Source organism: Rhineura floridana, chromosome 3, assembly GCF_030035675.1.
Source record: "Rhineura floridana isolate rRhiFlo1 chromosome 3, rRhiFlo1.hap2, whole genome shotgun sequence".
NCBI lineage: Eukaryota > Metazoa > Chordata > Lepidosauria > Squamata > Rhineuridae > Rhineura > Rhineura floridana.
The window spans coordinates 74965287-74979943 of NC_084482.1; the positions used below are offsets into that span (position 1 = coordinate 74965287).

A 14657-nucleotide genomic window follows, 5' to 3' on the forward strand; every position below is an offset into this window, starting at 1 on the left:
GACAAGTCAGAACATTACGTATGGGTAGGGGCAAATGACTCAACTGAAAATTTAGCTGGGGGATTCTCTCCAAAGAACTATATCAGCTTAGGGTAAAATTCCCACTGAAAGATGGATCACAAGTGGAATAACTAATGCTCACTTTTATCCACACATTTGATTCACTTTGATTTTCAGAGAGTAGTAGATAACAAAGCCACCCTGGTTTAAAGAGATGCCACTTAGCATGTACAATTGAATGTTCCTAACATAAAAATTAGTCCACAAACAATCACATTAAACATGGTGAGAGGCTCATAAGAAAACCCCTGCCCTGCTCAGTAACTGATAAAAAAGGATTTTGTTTCAGAAGAGCACTAAATTTGTGCCTTACACCTTAATCCTGAATGCATAGCTGTGGGGTGGGGGTGGGGGTGGGAAGCCCCATTGATTGCAGTAGCATAGCATCTAAGGTATAAATTTCTACCAGGATCTTACCTACTGCTTAAAGCCAGATTGGCTCTGTAATAAAAGGGTTTTCTAAAAAAAGAAGAAGTTCGAAGCATATAACAACCTCAAAAACGTGCAGGAAGTCCTGGAAGAATTATTTAAAAATGCCTAAATTGCAATCAAAATTAAAAAATTAAAAAACTAAAACATACCCTCCCATTGTTCTGCAGTGTGACAAAATTTTATAAGTCAATCCCACAAAATTTTAAGCATTTCTTTAAAAAATCAGGAATCTGGATTAAGAAAAAAAAAAAGAAAGAGAGAAGTAGTGGCTGAGGTAGGCCAAGGTACCCAGTTGGTTGCCATGGAAACACAAAGAAAGGAGCAGAGAGAATCAGTTGAATGATAAAAGACGAAGAGAACGGTTTGGAAAAGTGTATTTCCCCTGAAGGAAGCGAAACCAGAGCGAGGACCCAGACGTTAATGGTGCTTCCCCTCCACATGTGAGCAAGGAAAAATGGAAAGGTTTGGAGGGACAGTTGTTAGATGTTTACTTTATATCCTTTATTTGCTGGGTGTTGTTGAGTTATTGTTTCTGGAGTGGGAGGGGGATGCCAATTGGAATTAGTGAGACCAAAGAGAGAAGAGGTGGGAAAACCAAGGGAAGGGGAGGTGGGAGGTTAGGAGAAGAAGGATTGAGGAGAAAAGGTAAAGGAAGGTCACATTAAATATGGCCACAGAGAAAAAACAAGGTGCTGGGTTAGGGGTGGGGTCAGTGGTAATGTTGTTGTTTACCTTTCTGTTCCACTTCTACTTTATGCATCGGAAGGGAGAGAAGAAAAATATATTGAAAAAAAAAGGTGCAAGAAGGAAAAAAAAGAGAAAAGAGATTAAATTGCTTTTTTTTCTCCCACCCCCACTCTAAATAAGAAACAATTTTTCTTTCTTAAATTGCAAATCTCCCCTTCCCTCCCCCCACCAGCCCAACAAACACTAGCCCCTCCCGCTTTGGAATCATTTCAAGGCAGAGAGCGTGTTGGGTTTGGTGGTGGTAGTTGTACTCTTTCATTTTTTTCTTTTTCGTCTGATCAGTTTGAGCTTTACAGTTTGGGGGTTTTTTTCTTTTTAATTTTGTGCCGGCGACATTGCCCTTCGGAAGAAAAGTCAGAAATCAAAACCAACCAGAAAGGACGACAAAGGAACAAAACACAAATGGGGGCTGCTGGCTCAAAGCATTGGAGGGAGGGGGGAGTGGAGGGAAGGGAAGGCAGGATTAGGGAAAGGGAGAGCAAGCGGAAAAGTGAGAAAGGAAAAGAGCAAGAGTCTGAAAAGAAAAAATCTCAGAATGTGTGTGTGTGTTTTTTTTTTAATTCTAAGGCTGACCTTTGATGACTATAAAAACATTGCCTATCCACCTCGCCACCACATGAATCTGCCTATTTATCTATCTGTAAATCCATCCATCCTTTTGTTCCAACTAATAATTCTTATTGCAAACTATGCATAAATATACCTGTCTCACTACCTTCTTCTTTTGGTTTGGGAACTTGCAGCTGTTGATGTCAATGCTGATATATACAGTGCTGCTTTATACAGAGTCAGACCAAAGGTCCATCAACTGACAACATTGACTGGAAGCGATTCTGCAGGGCCTTTTAGAGAAAAAGTCTTTCTTAAGTCCAACAAACTAGGGACTTCTAAGGACTGAACCTTAGAATACAAGACAAATTGTGAACTCTACCCCAGCTGCACTTCCATGCAGATTATGACCCCAGTATTGGTAGCTTTTCAAATCACTTGATCATCTATATAAAATATGCTACTTGTTAAGACACTGGCAGTAGTTCTTTGCTTTGCTCTCTGTGGATGTATACAAACAATTTTTTCTATGGCGCAAAAGGAGTGCTTTCCCCTCAACTGTGCCACTAAGTCCTGATCTAGCATCAGTATCTTTACAGCTATACAGACATCATGGAGAAAGGCAATTTCCCTACATCCAATTCAAATTCCAAAGAGTGAAATTAACGAGATCATGTTGCAAAGTTTTTGGTCTACTCAATTTCACTCCTCAGGCAAATTGCCCATTTATTTCTTTTTAAAGGGCTACATGAATGTATATTGACTATATACTATTTTTTCCAGTGTTATTATTTTTTGTTGTTGTTGGTATCATTATTATTTTAGGATACATCTTGAAGCGATTTGAAAACCTGCAAACTAGTTTGACTAGAGACCATGGTAAGGCACAAAAACTGAGGTGTACAGCATGGGCCGTGACACTCTGCAATACTGTTTCTATGCTTTTAAAAAGCGAGCATCTGTACATAGCCAGGGAGTGGGAAGGAGTTGGGGTGAGTGGGTGAGGAGCTGCTCAAAAACAGAAAGTAACTGAAAATCTTCAGTGCGTCATGCTCTCATTTCATCTTTGGGGCCATGCATACAGTTAAAACTTCCCAAAGGCATTCCTGTTTCTATATATCCAAAGAGGCCAGTGGGCCTGTAGAGATCAGTGACTGCTTTTGATTCAGACATAATCTGTCATAAAATATAAAGATCTCCAATCAGTTATCTTTTGAACTTTTGCTCCTAGTAAGTACCAGTTCCTATCTAGCCACAGACTGCAGAGACAGTATGTTGCCTCATTCAAGAGAATAGAAAGCTAGAAAGCTAAATCCTATGCAGTTTTACACGAGAAGGTGTGCTTTGTTGACAGAATTGGAGCAGGTATGCCCCTTCATTTTCCAGTACAGAGTCCAGGATAGCAGCTCTCTGGGGCTACAAGACAGAATGCAGACTCTGTTTTTCTTAACAAAGTGGCATTTCTAATCCTGTATTGTATTGCAGGGGTAGCCAACATGGTATCCTCTAGATGTTATTAGACTACAACTCCCATAAGCCCCAGCTAGTCTAGCCAATGGTCAGAGATGATGGGGGTTATAGTCCCAACAATATCTGAAGAGCACTACACTGGCTACATTTTGAAATTCCAGTGGAATTTGGGGGGGGGATGAAACCTTTGGGCCAGTTCTTAGGATCTTTTCAGGGTTCAGACATGATCAGGGGTCACATCATTGATCTGACTGGAAGGGCCAGGATGCTTTCTATAAGCAATAACTGAGCTTTGGTGGGACTAGACAGAGCTGCTAGAACTGGCTAGAAGTGACAGTCCCTCAGACAGACAGATTGAGGGATGGACTAATTTAAACAGCAACTCTGCTGATCCTAGTATTTTTGGATGAGATAGTTCATTCCTCCAGAGCAAGGTCTGCAACAGCATACTTTGTAGGCTGTGGTAATACCGTATAAATAAAATTATGCAGAGATAAAAAAAAGAGGTGTTAGAAACAAGTTGTCTCCACTCTCTTCAGCAATTGTTACAGCACAGCAGGAAGCAAAAGGAATACTGTAGAGTTACACTGTGCTTGTGATTGTGTGATGTAAGCAATGCTGAAATTGTTTCCAACCTTTTCTAGATGCTGGTACAACAATCACTCTAGCCACTGGTGGTCTACAGGTTGCCAACAAACAACTGGCTCATACTGCTGTCCAGATTGTGTGGGACAGCTGTGCAATGGTGTGTAGCATTCATAACACGAGTCTGCTCCAGTGAGATCATAGCCAGAGTAAGGGTTAAAAAATATGTCAGATGTAACGATATCTTTAGAAAGGGATTGCACAAATCCCTAAGTCTATCAGTGGCCATTAGCCATGAAAGCTAAAAGAAATCTCTAGGTTCAGAGTCAGTAAGCCATCAAATACAAGTTGGTAGACAAAGGACTGTTGCCTTCACAGGCATTCTGGGAGCATATGGCCCAGTAGGAAACATAGCCTGGGATGCTAGACTAAATGGAACTTTTCATCTGTTCCTACAGGTCTCTGCCAGCGGCGTCACTAGTGAGAGTGCGGGGAGGGGTGCGGACCTCTGGCGCACGCCCTCCCAAGTGCATGGATGGGGATGCGCACGCACGCACACACACACTCACCGCGCGCTCCAGGCTGGTGGTGGAAGGCCCGTCCCAGCTTCACCGCCAGTGAGCAGACACCTGCTGTCGGTCTCGCCCGCCTGCCTCCGAGGAGGAGTTGGCTGCGCCGACCCGGAACGCTTCTCGGCTCCTTTGCTGTCCAACGGCGCAGGGCGGGGTGGGTCTGGGTGTCACCCCCCTCAGGGTGTCACCTGGGTGCAGTCTGCACCCTCCGCACCCCGGTAGTGACGCCCCTGGTCTCTGCTTATGCTCTTATACGTTGGAGGAAGAATAAGGTTATAGTGGAGCTGCTGCTCATCTGGGAAGGTGACGTGTAAACAGAAGAAGTACAGGTGGGCAGGATTGCAGGAGGCTGACTTTGCCTCAGACTTCATGAAAAAGCAAACTTTAATAAGAACAGAAAAAACTGGCATAAGCAAGGAAGGAAATGAAATGAATAGCAGGTACACAAAAGAACATTCCAAGGAATTATTAGTATCTATTAATCAGAACATAATCAATTTTACTATCTCTTCGGAGTTAAGCAGAGTGACATACCTACTTCAGATAATTCTGCTATTGACATTTTCTATTCTTAGATTTAACAGTATTTCTTGATGACTCCATCTTAGAACACTGAAGAAAATTCAGGATTTTGTATGTTGTATTTTATATTTGAAACTTCAGGGGACACTGCATGGTCCAAGATGACTAGGAAAAGGACACAAAGAGGATGGACTAGATGATTCTCACAGTATTCTCAAACTCTGCCTTCATGACACTCTTTTTTGGGTTTTAATGCATTACTATAATAATTACTATAAAATGACACTCAGCAGCTAAGAAATAAAATGTTATTATTTAAAATCCTTAAAACATTTTAACCAAATTTGTGATTTGAGGATTTCATTCAGTTTCTGAAGGACCTTGGGACTTTGGTCACAGCTTAACATTAAACTGAATGCAGATGGGATGTTTTTCCTGCTTGGATCAGTGAGAGTCTGGGTAATTAAAAAAAGGTTGATGCCAGGATTCAAAATAAGCATACAAGTGATACCAAATTTGTGCTGACTTGCACATAATTTTGACTGAAACAAAGGAAAATAAAATTAAATAGATAACCAACTTTGTGGCTGAGAAGGCCAGGACTTCATTCCAGAGGGTCACCATATAACCATTGTTTATGAGCATATGTGGACCCCAGCTTTCCATGCAAATAAAGGAGATAATTGCTTTAGGATGTGTGTATAAAAATGAATCTTTATAAGACTGTGATTTATGCAGGTACTGAAGCAAGTAGGGTCATGGATGCCTAGAGGGGCTGTTTTTCAGACTAATTTAAAAATACATTGCCTGCATGAGGCCTATATAAGGCAAGGGCCCAAGAAACAAGTAGGAAAGAATAGAAAGACCTGTTTTTTAAAAAAGGAATCACTATACTTCAGGGTTTGCTAGATTTGCAGGCTCTTGAATCCTCTCAGGAAAAACAGGTTCACAGTCCTAATCCTAAAACCAACCTGCAAAGAGGATGCCCCAGTTAAAGAATGGGGCCTGGTCCACTCAACCTAGCAAACCTAGGAAGAGGGTGGAATAAGCTATTTCTGCTATGCACATTTGCTGTTAATCAAATTTCATCCAAGGCAAAAAAAGTTTAAAAATAGTCTACTACAATTTTTTTTTTAAAGCTGGAAATATGGCTTGCATGTTCAAAGGTATAAGCAGCATTCTAGATCCGGAATTAGTTCGTGCATATGAAATAGACAAGTTCCTACAAATGAACAAGGAGACCAGTTTCCTGTAGGCTGGGTGTGCACAAGATGCTCTCTTCTTTGAAGAAGGGAGGGAAACTGAGGCCCAGATATTAGACTTGTCTTATGTGAGGTAGGCCTGTCAGTAAGAGAATTCTCATGCTAGTTGCCTGAGGGCTGCTCAATGACAGCCACTTTCCAGCAGTGTCACGTCATGCACCACTCTGGCTCCCTAGTTGGAATTATAGTCAGGAGAGGAGATAGGGGGTGAGAGTAAAAAATGCCAAGGCGTAAAGAGAGACCACATTCACAAAAGCCAGTGGATTCAACCAAGGATACAGGGCCACAGCTACTTGGGAAGGAATAGCTAGGGTTTCCAGTCCTGCCAACACCAGATGTGGGCAGAGGAAAAAATATGGAATTATGAATCAATGTTTATAGTATAAATACAGCCAATTTTTTTTTAAAGATTATCTTGTCGATACTGCTAAAACGTTTCCCACATTTGTTTATGTAGCGATTTTGTAACACTCCCAAGAAAGACATTCCATGTCCTCCTTCCACAATTTATTCCAATGCTTAGTTGCTCCTGTGGTTACAAATATTTTGTGGTTACAAAGTACTTAGCCTAGATCTATAGCCCCGCCCCCAAACCTATTCATTTTAGTCCTACCCTCACTGGCAGTAGGAACTGTTATTTGACATATTAAATGTAAATATTGGAAGACTGTTAAGAATGTGACATTTATTCGTCTCTTCTTGAGGCTGCTATATGCAGCTCCTTCACCCTTCCTTATACCTTTCAGATTTTTATTATTCTCCTTGGTTGCTGAACAGTTTCCAGTTTTTCTCATCTTCCTTTCAAAGTAGTACCCAAAATGAAACAGACATTTCTCACTGAAGTCCAACCAATGCCAAGAATGCAGCACAACTATTACTTCCTATTGCCAGCAAACCAAACCAAAATATTTGCTTTGTAAAAGCAATAATATACTCCTTTCTGTCTCATGTTTACAATTGCTCACACCTCAAAATACTTTTGTAACAGCGCTACTGACTAGCCATTTCCCCCTGGCTCTGCCTAGGGTGTCTATGGGTATCTCTACAATTAATGTTTAAACCAATTTCAAGCGTGTTCAACCTTCCAACAAAGAAATCTTCAGAAATGTAGTTCTCCAAAATGAAGGGGAGTCTCTAACAAGGCATTCTCAGCATCCTGATGAAACTACAGCATTTCACATATGTGAAATGGGAGAAGCCATGGTGATTAAACCTATTAAGAATCTGATTTATTTTATTTAAAATATGTATTTACTGTTGAATTATTTGCATTTCTAAATGGTGTACATAAAAACAAACCATACATAAACCCAAACTAGCTTACATTTGGGCTAGAGAGCAGATAATCATTTCCCCCCCAGACACCTATATGAAAGAGGGGTCACTGTTCTTGCTGTGTACACTTGTCCAAATTGTGCCTCTAGTGAACAGGTTTTGCATACTTTTGTATTGTTTCAAAGACCTGCAAAATCTGTCTGACCAGAGGCAAAAGTGAACAAAAGAATGTGTACAACAAAGGAAGCAGTAACTTTCTCAAACTACTCTGCCAAAATCAGCTGTAGACAGTACCAACTGGCTGTGCCCATGATTTCACCAAGACATCTCCATCTACTTCCAATCCTTAGGGAAGTTTAGCAATTAAAAATAATAGTTCTGTGGTGTTTTTAGGCAAACCAAAGGATGAACACATATATATGTGTTTATGATACTTTTTTTTAAAGTGGGCAGTCTTACTGAAGAATAGTAAGACAGTCTAAACTGATGGAATAAATGTCTCTTTTATTGATTGATTGATTGATTGATTCATTGATTGATTGTATTTGTATACCGCCTCATAGCCAAAGCTCTCTGAGCGGTTTACAGCAACTAAAAACATCAAAAACAAACATACAAATTTAAAACACATCTTTTTAAAAACAATTTAAAACAAATTAAAAATTTTAATTTTTTTTTTTAAATTATGCAAATGGAAAAACTAGGGAAGAAGCTAAGCTTACCTCATGAATAAAGAACCTATGACTTCTTTTTAAAAATTACATCTTAGCTTCACCCTAAAAATGATATGTCTGTTTCCAGCCTTTGTAGTGCAGAATATGCTGAGAGCGTGAACCTTTTCTAAATCTGTGCAATCCAAATCTGCACAGTGCAGACACAGGTAGGTCTATTTAGGCTCCAAGCAGGCTTAGGGACTGGCTAAGGCTGGGCTCCAAAATTTTTGTTTGTATCTTGGAGTTCCTGTTTAAGCACCTAATCCCAGATTTATCAAGTGGCTGGTCTCCCTACAACTCTCATTTCTTTGCCTCACTTTAAATCCTGTTACAAGTCCACTCTCTCTTAAGAAAGAATGCAGGCACTACAAGCAACCATTTCCCGGTGGGAGTGGTGGCATCCCAACTAGTTCCTGAAATATCCACAGCCAATCATTTAAAATGCCCCTCAAGAGAGGGGAAGCAAGCAATCTGACCTAAGAAGAAAGCAAAGAGAGCAAGTGGCAGAAAACTGGGAGTAAAAGAAGAGAAGGGAAAGCTGGGGAAAGGAGCTTGCAGGAGGGAAGGGAGAGGGAGGTTGTGTTTTGAAAAATATTGACACAGTAATAACAATTCACTTTGAAAAATCAAAAATCAGACACATTTAATGAATTGGGTTTTTTTTTCCCCCCACATGTCAGATTGGCCCCTGAGGAAGGAAGATCAGTGTCTGGTTAGAGTGGAGGACGCTGCAAAGGAAGGAAGCAAAAGGGTCTGGCAGCCTAGGCCCCTCCCACCTCTGTCATCCCTCGGTTATCCACCCCTCTCCCCCATGGGTTTCCAGCTTCCTGTGCTTTCCCCTTCCATCACCTGCACCAGCCCTGACCCCAATGACAACAGCACTGGATCAAGCCATTCCTCTGCTTAAGGAAGCAGGGTAGGGCAGCCAGCAGGGAGCAGTAGAAATGCAGAGGCAGAGTGAGGTATGACTGTAGCATAGCTGAGTTCAGATTCTACTAGATATCCCATACAAAGCACTATGGATTAAATGCCTGGCATTGATACTTCTCATTGAAAGAGGTCCTACCATGGTTGCCATGCCTCCCACCCTGGTCTTTAGCATTAAAACAGGATGGGTGATAGCATCTCTCCCCCACCCTCCACCCCCAGGATTCTCTCCTACCTGCTGTGAATCGAGCACATGTCTATGCTAATTCAAGGTAAGAATTACTCCAAAATGTCTGCTCAGTTCAATCATTTCCAGTCTGAGAATGGGCTAACAGTTTTCTGTTTCTGGCTCCATTCCACTTGTAGTAGTATATTGAAACCCACGAGACCTGACTCCTGGAGGAAGTGGGGAAGCATTTGTTGTAGCTAATATTGGTGCCAAATATTTGCCAATATTGAAGAAATAAATATATTTCTTGATGTGTGGTAAAACTAGAGAGAATGTGATAGTTTTCTGCTCTTCTACAGCGAACAGCTTGGAAGAGGATGTTGCCTTAGCAATTTGAATCACAAGGAGAGAGGAGCACCGTGACTTTAATATTCTGTCACACTGACAGAAAATCATCCTTATTTCAGCTATGTATATAGTGAATAGTAAAAATGAACCTGGGTTTTGAGTGAAGACACAATGGCTGTGTTCAGACATGGTTTGTGAAGCTGTGCGCAAGCAATGTGACTGTGTGCTCTTTCTTCAATGTGGACATACACTCCTGCATTCTGGCTTATTATCCTGGTTTGTTAAATGACATTAAGGCAAAGTTCCCTGGTTTGGACGTAACTGGGAATTATGGCTTGACACAAGCCAGGATCTTCAAAGTTGCCACATGAAGGGACAAAAGGAGGAGAAATGTGAGGGAGGATGGAGTGACCACAGCACTTATCCACAGCTTCACAAACCATGGTTTAAAAGTCATGAAACATGTCAGAATGTGGCCGATGAACGTTTGCATGTGTCTGAGCAAGAGGGTTTACAGGTATGGCTGCATATATGAGCAAGTATAAGTGGGTACTTTGGTGCAGAGTATGCAAGTAAACATGGCAATGTATATAAATGTTCTCGTGGCTCAGTGAGATGTCTCACAGAGAGCAGAAAAGCCACTTTTGCTTGTGCAAGGCAGCCCTGCTGAATTCTCCCAATTTCCCTGTCTCCCTCACACCCCATCATATACTGTTCCAGAGGGTCCCTTAGTCCTCAGAAGCAGCTTTTCAAGGATTGAATGGGGCTGAAGTAGGGGTAGAAGCCAAGAAAGGAACATTGTGCAAGCAGTCTTCTGCTCATCTGCCTCTGAAACCAAACACACATAAGTGCATGCATGTGGGAGGGCACAAGACAATGTGCAAGTGAGGGAGCATGTATGCCCTCAAATATATTCAAGCACGAAACCATGTAGGTCCATAACTCTCCATATATTTCTGGGAAATAGTATGTACACATGTATGTATGGAACATATGAATGAGCTTGTAAATGTGCCCCCTACGTTGGGGGGCACTCTTGGTGTCACAGCTCTGCCACAATCAGTTACTCTCCCTTTCCATTAGCCTTGATATCTGTTTCCAACATCCCCCCACACCATCCCTGTCTCTCCCTCCCCACACATGCTTTCATTACCCAGGTGCTCTCCTGGTTAACCTTTAATGCTCTTTGCTGCTTTGCTGTATCCCCAGTGCTGTTAACTGTGAGAAGTCAGGGCTGGTTTCACCCTGAGATGAGCGTTGATTTGTTTTGAAGCCATCCGGTAGCTAGAAGGAAAAGGGGCAGGAATTAAGGTTAAAAGGTTAAGAGGCCATGCCTCCCCTGCTTTGCTCTGCTCCACTTCGTCTGTGAGGAGAAACCAAAGTGGTATTAGCGGGGAGAGGGAGGGGGACACACCCTGTGAGGCTGACCCACCCACATGGACCCTAGACCCAGTGGACAGTGTGCAAGACACCAAAGGCAAGGAGCAAACCTCCCAAACACCCCAAGCAACACAGGAGTAGGAAAGGAGGAGGGTGTATGAGCCGCTGACCCAGGGAGGAGAGACACTGCAAAGCTAGCACTTCAGTGGATTGTATGAGGCTTGCCAGATCAACATTTCAGCAACAATAGGTTGCTCAGGTCTCATGGTGCAAAGAGAAAGGGATTTCAGTTATAATCTTTGGGGCTGTTCTGAAATGGAGGATAATCTTTTTGAATAAGGATATAATTTTCAATAACAGACACCTTTGCAACCCTAGTTTGGATCCCCTAACATGGTAGTTTGCTTACATATGACTTATGAGACCATGTCAGGGAGTGGCAGCCAAGCCATCAAGCTTACTCCATCAGAATGAATGAAGCAGGTTGTCTAGAGGAGATAAAGAACCCTCATCACATAAAAACCTCCACACTGTTACCTACACTCTGTCTCATAAGCCAGGAAATCAAACTGTGCTGCACTCAGTTTATGGGCACAAGACTTAAAACAAACAAACAAAATTCACATCTTGTTTTGAGAAAAATAATTGCATATCACTGCCTTCTGAGGAGGAGGTTTCTTAGGACTGTCCCCCCACCACACCCTAAGTTCCACTGCAGGTGTCTTGGTTTGGATGCAGATGGGTTTGTGCTTAAAACACACATGAGTCATGTTGCAAGCACATACAGAACACACATGCCCACGCTCAGTAAACATGCCCACACTTACGCACACAACCATCAGTATTCCTGTGCTTGTGAATTCACACACACCATGTGAACATCCATAGATACTCATATAACAGGTGTACATACACACATATTCATAGAGATGCTCATATAACAGGTCTACATACAACACGCAGACACCCATCTGCCTACAAGCTTTCAAAGAATGAGTAATTGTCTTAGCCCCAGTGAATGATGACAGCCATGTCTTTTAGGAAGCCATGCCCATAAGTCATTCTCAGCCTTGCTTTTTGCTGGCAGAGGTAGTAACTCTGCCATCTCCGCCTATTGCTGCCTGATGGAAAGGCACACAGAATCACCCCCAAGCACACTCTAAGAAACTGAAATATGCATATGTGCACACACTCAGAGTCTGTGCACATGCATTGCACACAAACATGAAGATGGTCATACACCTGAGTGTGCATACAAATACATTGTGTCAACCATATACAGACCATATATGCATAAACGCAATGCATATATATCCAGAACATGTTAAGTACAAATATAAATATGGGCATATTGTCCACATGGACACTCACTTGATGCACCAAATATGCACATAGACTAAGGACGAGCCAAATGCTATAGAACCATACATATCCTCATCAATGACAAACAAACATACATACTGTGCATACATGTATTTCAAGTACCTACACCTTGCATACACAGTCACATGTGGGCTCAAACACACACAGCTCTAGTCTCTCCCCTGAGAGTCTGTACTACTCAGAAGTTGTTTTCCTCAAATTTCAGGGATTTTTTTTGGGGGGGGGGGAGGCTGAAATATGGTCCTATTCCTGGTGCAGGTTTACTGGCAGAAGGCTCAAGTTGACCTAAAATCAGTATCAGGTGCTGAAATGGAGGAGGGTCGTGGACCGTCTAGCTTGTGCTTGCTGAAGCCCCCTTTGTTAGGGCTCAGGTATGGAAAGAAAAAAGAGAGAGAAACTAAGGCAATGATCAGCCAAGCATGGTGAGTTAGTGATAGATCTGCAGATGGAAACCCGGAATCCTGTTGCCCAGTTATCCAGGTCTAAACCCCTTAAATTATCTTCTCAGAACACTGACATTTTAGTCAGCTCCACTCTAGCCACCAGAATCTCCTCTCCAGCACTATAGACACAGATGTCACGGCTTGTTTTTTAGTTCCAAGCCTAGCTGATGTTTCCTCTAAGTGCATCCCATACCCATGTCTGGCTGTGCATTAGGAGGCCAGCCTGTGGAGTCTCTCTCCTTCCTGGGTCAGGTGGGAATCTTATTTGGAACAAGAACAGAAATACAGTGAAGCATCAGAGTACAATGAGAAATGGACTCACTGTAGGGGACACAGTCATACTGGACCTCCAGGTACTTGTAGGTGCCAGGGCAAGGGTCTGGGAAAGCATCTGAGCCAGCCACCACGACACACTGTGTCCTATTATTGCACCTGAAAGAGAAAAAGAACAGGTTGTTAAGCTACTGACACATAATGCAGTTCTAAAGGTAACCGCTAGGTGGCACTGATTGATACTCACCATTGCACATACTTTCTAGAATCTTTGAAAAACTGCTGCACTGCTATTTTGTTTGGGATGCAGATTATAATCTCAGGTATGCAGCTGATGCAAGCAGTGAACAGGTACAACTATTACTAGTATAATCCAAAGACACTTCTGTCATAACACAGTGATACGGAGCCCTTCACCAACCCCATTATAGGACTGGTCTGCAGAAGACTTGCTGGATGTCAGATACATCTGTTAGCTCTGGCTTTGTCTTCCATGAAAAAAAGCTGTGTGACAGAGACTGCCAACAAAATGTGATTGTTGTGATATTGTATTATATTACTCTTTTTTATTATATTGTGCTATTTTATATAGTCCTCTTTTAGCACAGTGTCCATCTGAGAAATGTATTTATGCACAAACACAGCGCTTCAAATCCAAGCTAAATCCAAGTATTTTTCGTACATGTCCATAACCCCATAGGTGTATGCAGACACCCAAGTGATAGCAAATTATATTCCTTTGATCCCTCAAAGGTGGCCTCAAACACAAGTTTGTACAAGCACCCAAGAGGACAACTCAATATATCATTGAGGTTTTACAGCCCTTCAGGCCTGGATGCTGTCTTGCAGGAATGAAATGTGGTTCTGCCATTCCTGCCCGCCCCCCCCAGTAACAGATAATGGGTCCATCTGACCCAATATCACTTCATTTGGTAAGAAAACCCTGGACTTGTACACCACTGTGAATTGATCATGGGGGGTGGAGGTAGGGGAGAGACACATTATAACCTGGCCCCCACATAATCCGCGCTAAATGTAAGAATCCCTATATTGTAGTTATTTTTATTTTCTCCTAGCACGCTGACCCAGATCACAACTGGCAGTTCAAGCAGACAGTCCTCTGACAGCCCATTGCTAAACTGTCTGCCTCTCACCCTCACTCAGGTCCAGAAGTAGAGCCAAGAATCACTGCCCCCCATTTCCCACTTCGTTAGCTCCTGCCACCTGCTCTCCCTTGAAAGGCTGATGCAACAGGCAAGGGAGATTGGAAGGGGGACTCCCAGGGGCTGTCGGCTGCCAAAGCAACTGGAGCCAGTATCAGTTCGGGCCCCTGGGGCAGGGCAGCCGCCACCTGCTTCACGGAAGCCGAGTTTGTCAGCAAAAAGGGTTGGATGAGAGGAGAAGCCCCACCAAATGCCATGTCATTTTCTCAGATCTTGCTGTATGGAGTGCCCATCCATTGCACAGCTGATCTTTGAGCTGTGCACTTAAAAGGAGTTTGTAGCTGCTGCGATCTTTCTTTGGTCCTCCTGCTGCTGCACTGCTGT

At 42.5% G+C, this 14657-nt stretch overlaps 1 protein-coding gene across 1 annotated transcript in view; it reads right to left on the bottom strand.

The window, feature by feature from the left end:
- The window catches only part of ADGRL1 (adhesion G protein-coupled receptor L1), a 158904-nt gene that overhangs the window by 34842 nt on the left and 109405 nt on the right, over positions 1 to 14657 (bottom strand). The window contains exons 4-5 of the mRNA XM_061616632.1: positions 13160 to 13269; positions 1225 to 1239 (exon numbers count right to left, since the gene is read on the bottom strand). Coding sequence (XP_061472616.1) covers positions 1225 to 1239; positions 13160 to 13269 — 125 coding nt within the window. The remainder of the gene's footprint in view (positions 1 to 1224; positions 1240 to 13159; positions 13270 to 14657) is intronic.